This window comes from Aulonocara sp. 'chitande type north' Nkhata Bay, linkage group LG2 (genome assembly GCF_057382095.1).
Source record: "Aulonocara sp. 'chitande type north' Nkhata Bay isolate Kocher_YH1m ecotype deep benthic linkage group LG2, A_spYH_male_GT1.1, whole genome shotgun sequence".
Lineage (NCBI taxonomy): Eukaryota > Metazoa > Chordata > Actinopteri > Cichliformes > Cichlidae > Aulonocara > Aulonocara sp. 'chitande type north' Nkhata Bay.
The window spans coordinates 26,082,089-26,097,101 of NC_141345.1; the positions used below are offsets into that span (position 1 = coordinate 26,082,089).

Here is a 15,013-nt window from a genome sequence, read left to right on the forward strand (position 1 = left end):
GGGGAAACTCAACAAACTAGTCAGGAGGGCCAGCTCTGTCCTGGACTGTCCACTGAAGTCCATCGAGCAGGTTGGGGAGGAGAGGATGTTGTCTAAGCTAATATCCATCATGGACAACACCTCCCACCCCCTGCATGAAACTGTATGAGCACTGAGCAGCTCATTCAGCAGTCGAGTTTTACACCCACAGTGTAGGAAGGAGCGCTACCGCAAGTCATTCTTACCAGCAGCTGTCAGACTCTATAATGCAGCTTAACATTCTTTTGGTCATCTTACTCACCAGCTTGTTTGTTTACCACCTTGTGTCTTCCTTTTATATTTTATTGTCCTTTGCTGTAAGAGTTCTGAAATTTCTCATCCGTGGGATAATAAAGGTTTATTCTATTCTATTCACACCCTGTTCTCTGTTTACCATCGGGGAAGGGGGTGTACGGAGGAATTGGCCATCTGATTGGGGTCTGGATGTGGGGCCTCCCTGCTGCTGGGGGCGGCCTGCTTGTCTCCACCCCAGGGAACAGGGTATCATCTCCTGGGTCTAGGTACCATCACCTCTCTGAGGGTGAAGGTGCCTGGACCTAGGGTATAGAGTATGTTTAGGGATTGTGAGTGTGTGTACAGTGTCCATTTATGTTTGTCTCCACGTTTGGCGAGTGACAAGTATTTGCATATGTGCGCATGAGAGTGGGAATGTACACTTGTGTCTGTGTGTGCCTGTTTGTCTGTGTCTATATGTCAGGTCAAGTCTTAGACTCCACCTCTCTGGGAACATCTCAGGCCCTCCCAGGTGTGGGGGCCTATCTCCCCCACCACACTATCTGTCGTTGGCTGATGCCCTCAGACATTGGTGCATTGGTGGTTCTGGGTGTCTGGGGCCGGGCGCTCAGGTATGTACCGGCTCACTCCCGGTGGCTACCTAGCGTGTAAACCAACTGATTACATTTTAACATTCTACTAGAGTTTATTCATTCATTCAAGTGTTAAAGTCTAATGTGAACTTCAAAGAAAGTTTCAATGACGCTGGCCAGCAGCAATTGACAGTAGCGTTGAGCAACTGAAAAGTTAAGGATATCCTCAACAACTTACCTTGGTACCAGAAAAGAGTCATTTTTGTTGCATCTTTGTGCTGCCATCCTGCCCTGGTTAATATATCATGATGACCATGCTATCTTACCATTTTTGACAACAAAAGTTTCTCATTCAACTTGAGGGGGTTTTTTTTGTCAGAAGATGCATGATTCTTCATGACTCTTCCATGGCAGCTGATATTTCACACACATGGTCTGGAACTGATTAGTTTCAAATTCACTGCACAGCAGGAACTGCAAAATGACACTGACCCTGATAATAACTCTTTCTTCAACATTAAAATCTGTTTTTATTACTCCCTGGACGACCAGTTTAATAGCACCATCACACAAGATAAATTTTCAATACTTCACAGTTTTACACTTTAATAACAACAGAAGCCTGTAGGCCAACTTTCACAACATCAAACATTACCCCAGTCACTTTGCACATATTTTAATACAATAGCTATATCATTTGAAATGTGTCACAACTGAAATTTTTATATGAAAAAAGAAAAAGGTTATTGTAATTTGTAGAACAACAGGCTCTAGTATAGTTGCATTTAATAGTTGGAAGAAAGACCTGGAATAAAATTTTACCAAAAACACCCACAAAAATAATGTTTATCTTTGGCAATGTCGATACTGATTTGTTGAATCCAAATTAGCACAAATCAACAGATGATTTTATCAACATATACAATATATACAGACTCAACTTATGTCCTAACCTCATTAGACCCGGCTGAATTCCTTCTCATTGTGTAACATATATTTACTAATAAAGAACATTCTAGAGAATAATATACTGAGTGCATTATTTAAAAAATGATATCAGTTACAACGTACCAGTATTTAAACGAACTGTTTTTAATGTAGCAATTTTCTACTCTGCTTGAGCACTCAAAGCACTTAGTACAACACATGCAGGCATCCATATAATCTAACATTCACTCACACTCCAGTGAATGCATTGCAGTTCAGTATCTTGCAGAATGATACTTTGGCATGATTTATTGGCAATGATTTATTGAATCCAAACAAGCACAATTTGACAGCCAAGCATCGAACCACCAGCTTTCCAATTGGCAGACAACTTGTCAGGGATATCCTTGTAAAGTAATTTCCCCTTGTGTTCTACATAGTTGTTAAATTCGCAATTTACAGTTTACAGGTGAAGATTTTTCCGCAATTTTTGTGAATCGCCTGTTTTTAACTTAAATAACTTATAGAATGCTAATAAAATAGTAAATCAATCAATCAACATTTCATAATTTATGTATATCATGTCAGAGCTTCATTGACTAGAAAAAAAAACTATAATTTTTTATATTTTTTATATTATTATTTCTTCTTTTAATTCATGCTACCTAGAAGAGTGGCATGGTGGTGAACACTGTTGCCTCACAGAAAGGTTCTGGGTTCAAATCAACCATCTAACTGGGGCCTTCCTGTGTGGTGCTTACTTTTTCTACCTGTGTCTGCATAGGTTCTCTCTGGGTATTCCAGCTTCCTCTCACAGTCCAAAGTCAAGCAGTTATTGGTGTTAAATGGTGAATCGAAATTGTGTTTATGAGTATGAATGATTGTCTATCTCTATGTGTTAGTCCTGTGACAGGCTAGTGACTTGTACCCAGCATCTCACCCTATTTCAGCTGGGATATAGGGTAAACCTGAATTGGATAAGAGGAATAGATGGAATAGATAGGGTATTAGGTGACCATGTCTTTAAAGATTCAGGGTAGCTATGATGTATTTCCAGTGTATCCAAATGCTTTTGATGCCTCTTTTTACCCTATTAACCCCTGTCTCTCTTCAAGTCTTTCCTCTGCCCAATGCTCCTGTACTTGTGTGACTGGAGCATTGGGCAGGTCAGTCTGTAGGGCAGCTCTGAGGTTAGCCCAGAATAACCTTTGTTTTGCCCTGTCTTGAGGCCACTCCAGATATGTGTGGCGGTTCATCATGGACTTCAGCTGGTAGTACTTGGATGGGATTAGGTATTGAGGCAGAGGCTCAAGCAGTACCAGCACAATGCTGTCTGAGCCCAGAGTGAGACGTTGGTGGGTGGCGAAGTAGAGCTCGTAATGACACCACTCGCTCTTGACAAAGTGAGCAGAGAGGACAAACACAGAGCGCCTGCATTTCTCCACACAGCTGATGATGTTCTCAATGATCGTCTTTCCCGGCACAAAATGTTTCTCGTGATGACAGATTCTAAGCCCTCCTGCGGGGCCTTCGAGGTTGGGAAGAAGGGAATTGCGCACCCAGTCAACATCGTGCTGGCTATAAGACACAAACGCGTGGAACTCCAGACCCACCAGATCCTCGGGCCGAGCTTGTTGCAGTCTTGCACGATGTTTGGCTCTTGTCCACTGCCAGATCATGCCCGTGTACCAGGGAACATCCAAACAGTGACACAGAATCACAATGGAAATAATCAGTGTCCCTGCTGGAACCAAAATTGCAACCACTAGAAGGCCAATGCTGCAGGAGACCTCTGGGATCGAGATGTCTCTTAAAGTTGAGTTTCTAACGTCCTCGGGGTATGTGCAGTAATAGCCCTGTGGCCAATTCAGCAGCTTAATTCCTGATTGGCTGTTGCTCTTTTCAGAATTGATAGCGAGCTTTATGAAACCTCTGAGAGTGCAGGTACAGGTGAAGGGGTTAAAACTGACATCTAGGATATGCAGTTCGGGACAGCTTTCCAATATGTTCACAGATGGGGCATGGAGAGAATTTGACCTGAGCAGAAGCTTGTGGAGTGTGGGGAAAGTGCCACAACCTGGCAGGTCCCGCAGCCGGTTAGCATTTAGATTCAGAGTTGAAAGGTTTCTCAGTTTAAAGATGGATTGCGGAACCACCGAAATCTGGTTGTTCTGGAGGTCCAGTATCTGTGTCCCATTTGGTAGACATTGAAAAACTGACTCAGTCAAACTATTAGAAGACAGATTTATATTGGTGATGCTTGCTGGCCAGATGCACTGTGATGACTGGTCATACCCTATGGAGTTGACGCTGAGGTCCAGATGTTGCAGGGACGACATATATTGAAAACGTTGGCTCAGTATCTCAAGTTTTTTAAGACTGTTGCCTATCAGAGTCAAGTTCTTCAGGTTACGCAGGTTCTGACATTCTACAAATTTATCATCCACCACACTTGAGAAGATGGAATCAGACATAGCACAATTAGAAAAATCCAGCTGGCGTATTGGACTCTGTGACTTGGGACAGGTCATGTGTATTATTGGCGTGTCAGTAATCGCAACACTCTCCACTGGCATGCTGATGAAAAAGTTGTATAAAGCCTCCTGTGAGAAGAAGAAACTTGTTACCACTGCCTGGCTGGCTGTGAAAGAAATCACCTGTGATGTTTTGATCACTTCTGTTTCAACTCGAGGAGGCTGCATTATGTGCACATCAGAGGCATCAAGATGTTTCAAAGTTGTATTTAGAGCCACATTTACATATTCAGTTAAGTCGTGCCATTTAATTGTTATGTTGGTGAGATAAAAACTCGTTGTGTGGATTTTCACCGTCTCTCTTAGCTGCTTACTTAGGTCTTTGTAGCCATTTATCATATTCATCATCTCCACTTCAGCAAACAGAGACAGAGCATCAGCAGTCAGATTACGGTCAATTTTTTGATTATGTCCAAAGGCTATCTGCAGCCTTTGAGCATGAACATCCTCCAGGCTGCCTGCTTCATAATAAAGTCCATCCTCTAGTAATAACGTCAATGTACGTAGTTTCATTTTAGCAATGTTCTTGAAGTCACCCACGCTGATGTTTTTTGCTCCAACTGTTAATCTTTCCAGTTTTACAAGAGAGCTGAACTCACTCCCCAATGTCATGGTAAGAAATCTGTTAAAGGCCAAGTTTAGCACCAGGAGGTTCACTGTGTGTAGCAGGTATTGTTGACTTGAGAGGTTCTTGAGATTGTTGTGCGACAGGTCCAGATGTTCCAGGAGAGGCGTGTTAAGAAAAGTCTGTGGATCGATCTCCTCCAAATTATTCCATGACACATTCAGGAACCTGAGGTGAGTGGTTTTTTGAAAGTCTCCATTGTGAAGCTGACGTATGTAGTTGCGAGAGAGGTCTAAAAACTCAGTCGTCTGTGGCAGGTCAGTTGGGACAGAGGAGAGGTTTTGGGATGATCGGTCTACAAAGTTGTCAGGTGATGAAGTGCTCTTCTGAAGTCCCACCAACACGGCTGCTGTCCAGAGTACGGCTGCTGTGACCCTCATTGTTGCCTAAATAAAAGATATAGGTATTAGCTTTCATAATATTATTTATTTTTACCATCAGTTGTCAGAGTGTTGGATACATCAAAAAGAAATGTTCAAAAGTCCTACAATAAATTCTTTGTGGTGGTTATAATGCTTAGTAATTGCTGTAGAGAGGTGTGGATTTGATGTAATCATTTTAAAGGATTCAGTGTGCAATGCCTTAATTAAACAGTTTAAGTTTTTAATTAGGGTAGACAAATTGATAAATGTACAAATTAGGTTTTTATCAACTGAATAATGCAAAAATTGGAAACTGAAACTTCAGTAGAGTGTTAGAAATAATTGTTATGTCTCAAATTAAAACATTTTAATTTGAAGTCAGACTTGCACTGTTAGAAAAATCTGTAATTTCAGAATTTTCATATAAATTTTACAGCATTTTCCTGTCATTTTAAACACATGAAATATCAGTAAAATTACAAGAAATATTCTCTGCATTAACATATCTGATTTAATAAAAAATAATAGAGAAGTGTACTTATGAATAAACATGTTTTTTTACATGCATTTACAGAAAATGTATTCATTTTTACACATAAAAAGAGTGTAAAAATACAGTTGCAAGCTTAACATGATTTATAGAAGAGAATAGAATAGAACAGAATGCCTTTATTGTCTCTATACATTTGTACAATGAGATACAGAGCATCTCCTACTCACTTGGTGGGGTGGGGTGGTGGCACAGTTCTGCAGCACTATATACAAATATACAAGCCAGTTTTAAAAAGTAATATGTAATAAATAGTGTTATTGCACATAGAATTTGGTATTGCACAGTGGGGAAACTGTTTTTGAAGAAAAAGAAACTGTGGGGAGTCGGTGCTCAGTGTGTGAGAGGAGGAGAGATAAGCTATGATACTGATCACTTATAAGCTATGTTTATTTAAAAAATATTACAGCTAAATTCTAATTTAATTCTAGAACTACATCCAAATTTTGATTCATTTAGTATAAAATTACACAAAACTGACTGATGAATGATGCAGGGTTACTTTACAGATAAATATGACAAGTACTGTAGTTAATGTCGTCTTGATAATAGACTTCAGGTTCTTCCCTCAGTGTTTTTCACTCTCCATGAGGTCCTTTGGTGTTAATTGTTATCATTATTATTACGTATTGTTATAATCTCTGTGTATTCCTGTTTCAAATGATTCTCTCTTCCAGTTTTTTGTTTTTGTTTTTTGGGGGGTAGTCATTTCTCTCCTGTGTCTTGCATTTAGTTTTGCTTCCTTTGTATCATTTCCTTTGTTCATGTTCAGGTCATTCTTTAACCTCCACTCATGTGCTCCCTGTTCTCCAGATGTTTTTATTTTTTCCCCGTGGATATTCTGCATACATTCTAATTAAATTGTAGGTTTCACTTTCATTTGAAGTACTGCATTTCTATGCCTCTCACTCGATCCTTCATGACAGATCACACATGCATATGCAAATGCTGCTCACGCTGTTACACAATATAATTAATTTAGACTTTCCACTTAACCTAAACTCTTTACATACACACTACTCTAGTGCAAGAATAACTCTACAAAAACTTTGCAAACTCTCAATGATTTGCTTGGTGATATATCAAAAAAATATATATTAATGTCAGTATCAATGTAATTGTAACCTGGACGTGTGTCCCTCTATCTATAAAGAGATGATCTATACTGCTCACCCAAGTGCAATGTCTACAATATCCGAATCTAGGTTTGGGAAGGAGATTGGCAGTAGCAACTCTGTAAGAGCAATAAGACTTCCAACCCACATAACACGCACAACCACAGGTTTATGAAACAAAGTTTGCTTTATATATATTTCCTTTGGATCAGTTCCCTTTACTCATCCTCAATGTAGGGATAACTTCAAATGCAGTAACTATCTCAAATGCATCACAAAAATAATTGAAACAATCAAAATAGATGTAAGACAAGAAACAATATTTCAACACCCCAAAGAAAAGGAAAAAGAAAAGAAAATAGCATGTGAGTGTCCAGTTCTTTATGGTGTCAGTTTATTCAGTTACCCACTGTCCTGGGTTAAGAACTGAAAACGACCTGAATCTCAGGCGGGGAAAAAGTAGCAAAAGAAAATGATAAGGTATCTCTCAGGTGGGCTTCCTTTTGTTTTTTTCCCTACCGCCCTCCTAGTACGGCAGGCATCAACGTGTCGGCGTCCTGACACACAGAAGGCCTCCACAACAGCAACAGTGTCTTAGACTCATGATACCAGCTCCTCACTCGGCACACATGGAACTGTACCTCAAAAAACAAAAAAAAAAAAAAAAAACCAGTCTGCACACAAATACGCAGAATGTTAGATGTCCACATTCCTTAAATGTCCTTGTTCCTAATGTCCTTGGTTCTTTTTAAATATTAAAATAAATTTGCATCTTGTGACACCTTAAAAGTAAATACACCGGTATTACTGTGCATCACCCGCAGTTACAGCTACAGCACAGCTATTGCACGTGAACTGCGCATAACCACTTAGCTGGCCGCGGCTGAACTAGCAGGCCCAAGAAAAGAAAAACACTAGACACTCATAATAAACAAAACTGTCACAACGTCACAATACTATAAAAACACATCTTAAACATCATTAAACACATTTACTACTATTCTGACTGGTTAGTTATTTTTTTCAGTGCATTGAACTGCAATCCGGTTCTTCAGTCTGACGTCACTAGCCGTGTCTGGGTCTAAACTCCGCTGTAGGTCCATATATCAAATGATCACTATGGCATTACTGAGAGTTGAAAAACTGTCTAAAGTCTTTCATCTTTAATAAAATGATCAGCGTTCTGCTCTACCAGGTGTAACAATTGAGTTTAACATCCAGGCATCCATGAAAACGGAATTTATGACATTTAACGGAGTTAGAAGTTAGCAGGGAGTTAGCTCGCTAGCTTCTATCTAAATACAACATAGCATGTCCTGACTGCGGGGTTTTGGAAACAAATTAAAACGTACAGCTCTGTTATCACTTCCAGCATAAATGAAGACAGAAAACTAAACAGCAGTGACGTTTGTAGGGTTACTGAAGTTGGGCTAGCTGGTATATAATGATGTGCTACGTGACCGCTAGCGACACAGCTATGTTAGCATAATATAAACAAGCTAACCTTTTTTCCACTCGATAAAAGTTAATGTGAGTGTTCTCGGTGGTCAGGAACAAATGTAATCGCATGGCAGGATGCTGTAAAATGACCAAACTTCAGCCAGGAGAACAACTGAGATAATCCATCCACAATACGAGGTTAGTCCACATCTCCTCAGACCTGACATGGGCTGCCCACATTCAGGTCCAGACCAAAAAGGCTAGGCAGCGCCTGTATCACCTACGACAACTGAGGAAGTTCAGGGTCTCTCCAAAGATCCTCAGGATTTTCTATACAGGCGCTGTGGAGAGCATCCTCACACAGAACATGACATCGTGGTTTGGGAACAGCTGTGTGAAGGACCAAAAAGCTCTCCAGAGAGTGATCCGTACAGCAGAACGCTGCTGCAGGATTGCTCTCCCCCCGCTTCAGGACACCTACACCAGGAGATGCCGGACTAGAGCAGCGCAGATACTGAAGGACCCGTCCCATCCTGGCAACAAACTGTTCCAACTTCTGCAATCTGGTAGAAGGTTCCGCATCCTCCGGGCAAGGACAGAGAGACTCAAGAGGAGCTTCTATCCCCAAGCCATCCGTGCCCTAAACACACACACCCGCCCTCTCACATCATCTATAATTGACTGAGTCAGGACTCTTCCAGACACTAAACCAAGGCACAATGTACATTTCAATTCCTTTAATTTTAAATATGTTTATATTGTCTATCCTGTAAAATAGTCAGATGTCTATTCATATTAATGTACAGAATTCACCTGCTTGCTGCTACTACTGCACATTCACCCAATGTATATACTATATACTATATATATATATAATGTTCTTCCTCTACACCCCCCCCAATTTTTTTGCACATGTCGAGGAGCGTGTCAGGCTACATTTCACTGTGTGTTATACTTGTATAACTATGCATGTGACAAATAAAGAACCTTGAACCTTGAACCTAGTCATTCATATACTGCTGCATGGGATGGGCTGTAGTTAGGGCTGCTCAATTAATCGAATTTTAATCACGATTACGATCTGGGCTTTCAACGATCATTAAAAATGACTGAGCCGATTATTGGCCCCTCCCTCATTTATCCGCGACACCTTAAAGGCCGGTCCGTGAAAATATTGTCGGGCATAAACCGTCCGTGGCGCAAAAAAGGTTGGAGACCGCTGATTAAGAGGACCCGAGGGAAGCTCGGAAAGCTAAGCAGAAGTTATTTGGAGAGGAGAGTGACTGCCGTTGGTTGAAAAGAGAGGTAAAAAAAACTTCAGTGGTGTTGCACACTATTTTATATTATTTTTTAAAGTCATTGTTAACCCTTTAGATCCGGTCAGAGCAGCACGCTCCGTTTTGCATAACTATTTTTAAATCCCTGTAGAACCTGGACCGTGTAAGCTAGCGCAATAATTTGTTTTGCATATGAAACCGGAGGAGTTGTACTTACATCTGATGCCATCAGTTTGTCCTCGGTCACGGTTTCCTTCCACATAAAGCTTTGCAAAAACTGCATAAAAAGCGCTTGCAGGAACAAAAACATAATATTCCAGAAACACGCTTTGCCGATCCGATCAGCTGTTTGTAACACTTCCCACAGTTAAACAGACGTCAGCGCGAACTGTCACATGTCCGCCATTTCCTGCCCGAAACCGGAAGTGACGTCATTTTCGCGGAAATTGTAGTTTTTTTTACTTGTAGGCCTTAAAAGCCTATACTGGTCATGTTTGACTTTTCTGAATAGTTTCTGGGATGCTTAGAACTCGAATTGCACTGCTGGAAATAGTTTATTTTGATGCTGTTTTCTTTGCAAATTTGCATCATAGGATTGTTTTTTCGTTTTTCCTGCAGTATATAAAAATTGATGTATCTCCAAAATAAAACTATGAAGACACTCAAAATAAATTTCCTGTTGTAAACTATTTTTTGCAACTTTTTTGTATTTAAAGTTTTGAAGGATAAGCCTCTTAAATTTCTCCAAGTAGAAATATATGCAAAAAAAACAAAAATGATTTTCAATTTTTTTTTGTAGTTTATTGCACTTTTTTGCAATTAATGTAGTTACTATGGACTTAATGCATACATATTATTAAAATATGGGCTATAATAGTTGTATAGCAACTTGAAATGCTCCCACAAATGGCACTACAACATGTAAAAATATAATATAAGCTCTGGCGGACTTGGTTCTATGGTAGGTCTTAAAGGGTTAAATAAATATCGTCAAATAATTGAGATCTCAATTTCAGTGAAAATAATCGTGATTATCATTTTTGCCATAATCGAGCAGCCCTAGCTGTAGTTACATCGTAAGGTTTTAAAAACTGAGCTTAAATAAATGATTAGCGGTAATAAAAGCAGAGGGAGGTCAACAGTGATCACTGACTGTTTTAGGAGCTTTTTGAGATTAAATAGAAGAAAATACATAACATTAAACATGTTAACAACACAAAAGCCATATTAAACGCAGACTACTTTAGGCCCGGAAGTAGGATTCCTCACGTCATCACTTAACAATCGGATAGCGGTGCTAAGTGAGCTAGGCTAACTCACCAGAATAGTTCAAAAAGTTCAAAACACTCCGACTCCTTTGAGGTAGGTACCCGTCTGTGGTTCACCGCTAACGACAGCGCTCTCACAAATGTTAATAGAATCTCTTTTCTCTCTTTCAACTGGGAAAAACCGTGCTCGCGGCAGCATGGAGTTTTTCCTTGCCGTCCTTTTCCCCCTACACCACACCTTCACGCGCACCGAGCTGCAGATGATGCCTTCAGGGCAAGCCCGGAAATTAAACTATCAAACAAGAACTACGATGCATTCAAAGAACCCTGTACTTCTGATTGCTGTAAATCTTACCAGGGTTACATAATTAAAGTCAATGTTTACTTACTAACTACAAATTATTTTTTTGTTTGTTTTTTGTATTTAATTCAAATGATGCTTCTTGAAGATAAATCCTAGCACAAGATGATATAGAGAAGAACACTTTCAGCAGCCATCTTCCCTGAAATGAGAACATTTTCTCATCTTTAAGGAGAACTGGATGCTAGTCTGGTTCTGATATTCTTTGGAGAATGTCAGATGATTTTCACAGTGCGGTACTGTGAGCACGAGTCCCACTAAAAGGCTGCCAGCATTTATTCTGTACCTTTTTGCACAAAGAGATAGGTCCTAAGGCTCAGTCCTGTCCTGTCCTGCTTCCCTCATGCAATAGCCTCTCCCCTGGTATCCCCTCTACCACATGCAAAGCTTTTAAGAAAAAAAAAACTAAAAGCACAGAGCTGCAAAAAAAAGAACTAGGTTGCAGGGCTGGCATTACCAAACTGTTAAATGGTGCGTTATACCCATTTCCCGGTGTGTACATTCACATGCATCTGAGGGAATTTTACCACACGTGCCTAGCCCCCAGAACAAGCGACTGTGCCGCCACTAAAGCAAAATCAAAAAGAACCTAGAAGTTGTGGCATACAAAACAGCAAACAACTCAGGAAATAAAATATAAGGAGACAAGAACAAATGCACACACTCTAAAATACAACTCCTTTTAAAAGCACAATTACAATATAACAAACAGTTAAGATGAAAACACCATAAAACAATGAACCAGTCAATGCCAGTCCATAAATAACAGCAAAGCAACAACAAGGCTACAACAAGACAGCAGCAGTGTGTAGGCCTGTAACAAGAGAGGGAAAACAATCATCCAGTGTCCACCCTACGATAGATAACCCATGAGGATCCTACTTACCCTTTAATAGTTATACATATTATTATTATAGTATTATTATTATATTCCTCCCTGCAGCTGTCAGACTGTACAATCAGAACTGTACTGTACAATCAGAACTGCTCCCAAAAAACATAGATGTTTACATCTGCGCTGTAACTGCAATAAGTTAATTAACCGATTCGCACTACAACCTGGTTTGCCTCTTACCTGTAGTTATTTTTATTTAATTTAATAACTGTACAGTACTCTGTTTATAGTAACCATTGTCCTTAATGTAAGAAAAATTGTGTATGTTTCTGTTCCGTGTCCTGTGTACTGTTTGTTTGTATATGTGTCTTTTTGGCTGCTGTTACAACCAAATTTCCCCTTGTGGGACAATTAAAGGATTATTCTATTCTATTCTATTCTATTCTATTCTATTCTATTCTATTCTATTATATATTAACCAGTTGCCAGGGGAAATGAATGCGGTCTGCAATACTTAACAGGCTGTGATCTTTGCCACCTTGAACAGAAATTAGTGCAAACTGCCAGAGCTCAGGAGTAGACTACAGTTGTTCCTTATAACCAACATCTGATTAACAGCTAAGGGAGAGGTTAATGTTCATGCTACATTCACAGAAAGCATGTTTGAACCAACATCCACCACATCTAACCCACTACATTTACTTTTACAAATTGTTAGGAGTTTTCTGTATTAGTGCATTACAGCAGTATTATGAAATTATTACACAAAGTAAATTTAGTGTTTTATTTAGCTAAACTCTTTCAATATTCACATCCATCAGTATGCACTTGATAAGATCTGTAATGTAATTACAATAACATTTTCTGTATATTTCTAATATTGTTTAATTTCCATTTACACCTAAAAGAACTGTATTTTAATGTAATACAACGTAAAAAAAAAAATGGACTTTTTTGTGTATTTTAATTATAGACAATTTCTGTGTTTTTACATGATGACAAATGTAAACACGGTAAATTTCAGTTATTGTGCGCTATTTTTCTGCTGCTAGAATATTACTGGGTTTTATGGGTTTAAAAAAAAATAGTTTATGTAACACTTTTTGATTTTAGTCAGTATACTAAAAATATGCCAGACGTGTATTAAAAGCATCAAGGCTAAAAAGAAATTTGGCTGAGCAGAAAGATGAAAGAAATTTAAGGAACAGGCCAGAGTGATGTGAAAACATCATTTTGAAAGGAACTTACCTGGAACAACACTGGTTACTTTCTTTAAGATCAGACTTACTTTTAATTTTTTTGAACTGGTTAAATTCTAATTGGTTTGGTTTACCGTTTTTTCTGGAAGTGAGTTTTTCCTTTGTGAATGTGGCTTGCTGTGTGCTTATCATGGAATTGTTGCTCTGTTTTCTTTAATTCCCGTGGTTTTCTTGGTGTCAGTTTTGTTGGAATCTTTATATATATATATATATATATATATATATATATATATATATATATATATATATATATATATATATATATATATGTATGTATATATATTGTTGGGGACAACAAAGAAAGCAAATAGACATTTAGAAAAGCTGCTTTTTCTAAATATCAAAAAACAGTGTGAGCAAAAAGGGAATGTTAATACTGTCATAAATATAAAATACTGCCATTTCATATCATGGTATGAGTTTATGATTATTTATGCATTCATAAATCCCACCAAAACTTTAAAAGCAGACATTTGACATCGTCATATTTTAGATTACTTTCAATTAAGTGTTTTTCTTGACTCATGTAATCTAGATATTAAAATAAAATAAAAAAATCCAAAACCACAATAAAAAAACCACTCTGGAAAACACCATTTAGTTCATAGACGGATAAAAAAAAGAGCACTAACCTTTATTGTGGTCTGATGGTCACGTTTTTAAGTCTCACGTACAAAATCATCAGAGTCACAGTGGTTCCAAATCTCTGGATATGGGGAAAAAAGGAAATCAGTAAGACAAAACTGACTGATCGAGAAAGGTATACCACCAAATAAAATTTGGATTAAATGTGACCAAAAGTCATGCGTTAGCACTGCTCCAGCAGTAGTTGCTAATAGTTTTTAAGTTACAGTAAAAACAACATGAAGCTGAGCGGAAACAGGCATAGAAATGAAAGCAATTCCCAGACTACTTATGCTTTTCTCACTTCAACATCCTCTTTTCACTTCCCTTTTTATGTAACAGTGTATTTTATAGAAGTAAACTGTGATAAAAATGTATAAATAAGCGGAGCTAGTGAAAGTAATGAAATCAGTTCCTTGGATTTAGTTTACGTTATTGTTTTAAGCAAACTAATACTTCAGATTTTGTTTTGTTTTTTGTTTTGGCACCCTAAAAGACGTTGGTCTGTAGTTTGAGAAACATGAACTGATTTTAAAATATTCTAAAAATCAATGAAATGGGCCTTTACTAAGCAATGCCATGAGTATACTGTATCTTTAGTTTGTTCTACTATGTTGTGAAAAGTATGAATGAGAAGGCTAAACTACAGTGTTTCTGAGGTAGCTCTCTTGTATCATAGCGACCACACCGAGGTCACCTGGGTAGTACATGAACATTTTCCAACTCAATTGACTTATCGCACTAATGCCTTGAGGCAGAGTGGCTTCAGGTCCACTGTGTTGTTTACTCTAGACACTGTGTTAATGAAGGATGATGAGAAAGGGTTTCTTTTAAAATGGCTTTTTATTGTGATAGGGAAGCTATGTGTATGTACAGACAGACAGACACACAGACACACACACACACACACACACACACACACACACATATGCATGAACCTTCTTCCCAGCAGTGTTTCTAGCCTGGCAGTGCTAATCTTGCCTTGGGTCAG

The 15,013-nt window shown here is 38.7% G+C and overlaps 1 protein-coding gene across 2 annotated transcripts; it reads right to left on the reverse strand.

Moving 5' to 3' along the window:
• Positions 1–1,410: 1,410 nt before the first annotated feature.
• LOC147337989 (toll-like receptor 1) lies at positions 1,411–14,200 on the reverse strand. Of its 2 annotated transcripts, none has more exons than XM_086313530.1 (2): positions 14,031–14,200; positions 1,411–5,317 (listed from the first exon to the last, which is right to left on the reverse strand). In XM_086313530.1, exon 2 carries the CDS (start codon positions 5,309–5,311, stop codon positions 2,858–2,860), a length of 2,454 nt encoding a protein of 817 aa, XP_086169656.1. In that variant the 5' UTR covers positions 5,312–5,317; positions 14,031–14,200; the 3' UTR covers positions 1,411–2,857. The 2 variants fall into 2 exon arrangements, with proteins under 2 accessions (XP_086169656.1, XP_086169648.1); XM_086313522.1 differs by lacking the exon at positions 14,031–14,200 and adding an exon at positions 10,996–11,178.
• Between the last annotated feature and the right edge of the window lie 813 nt (positions 14,201–15,013).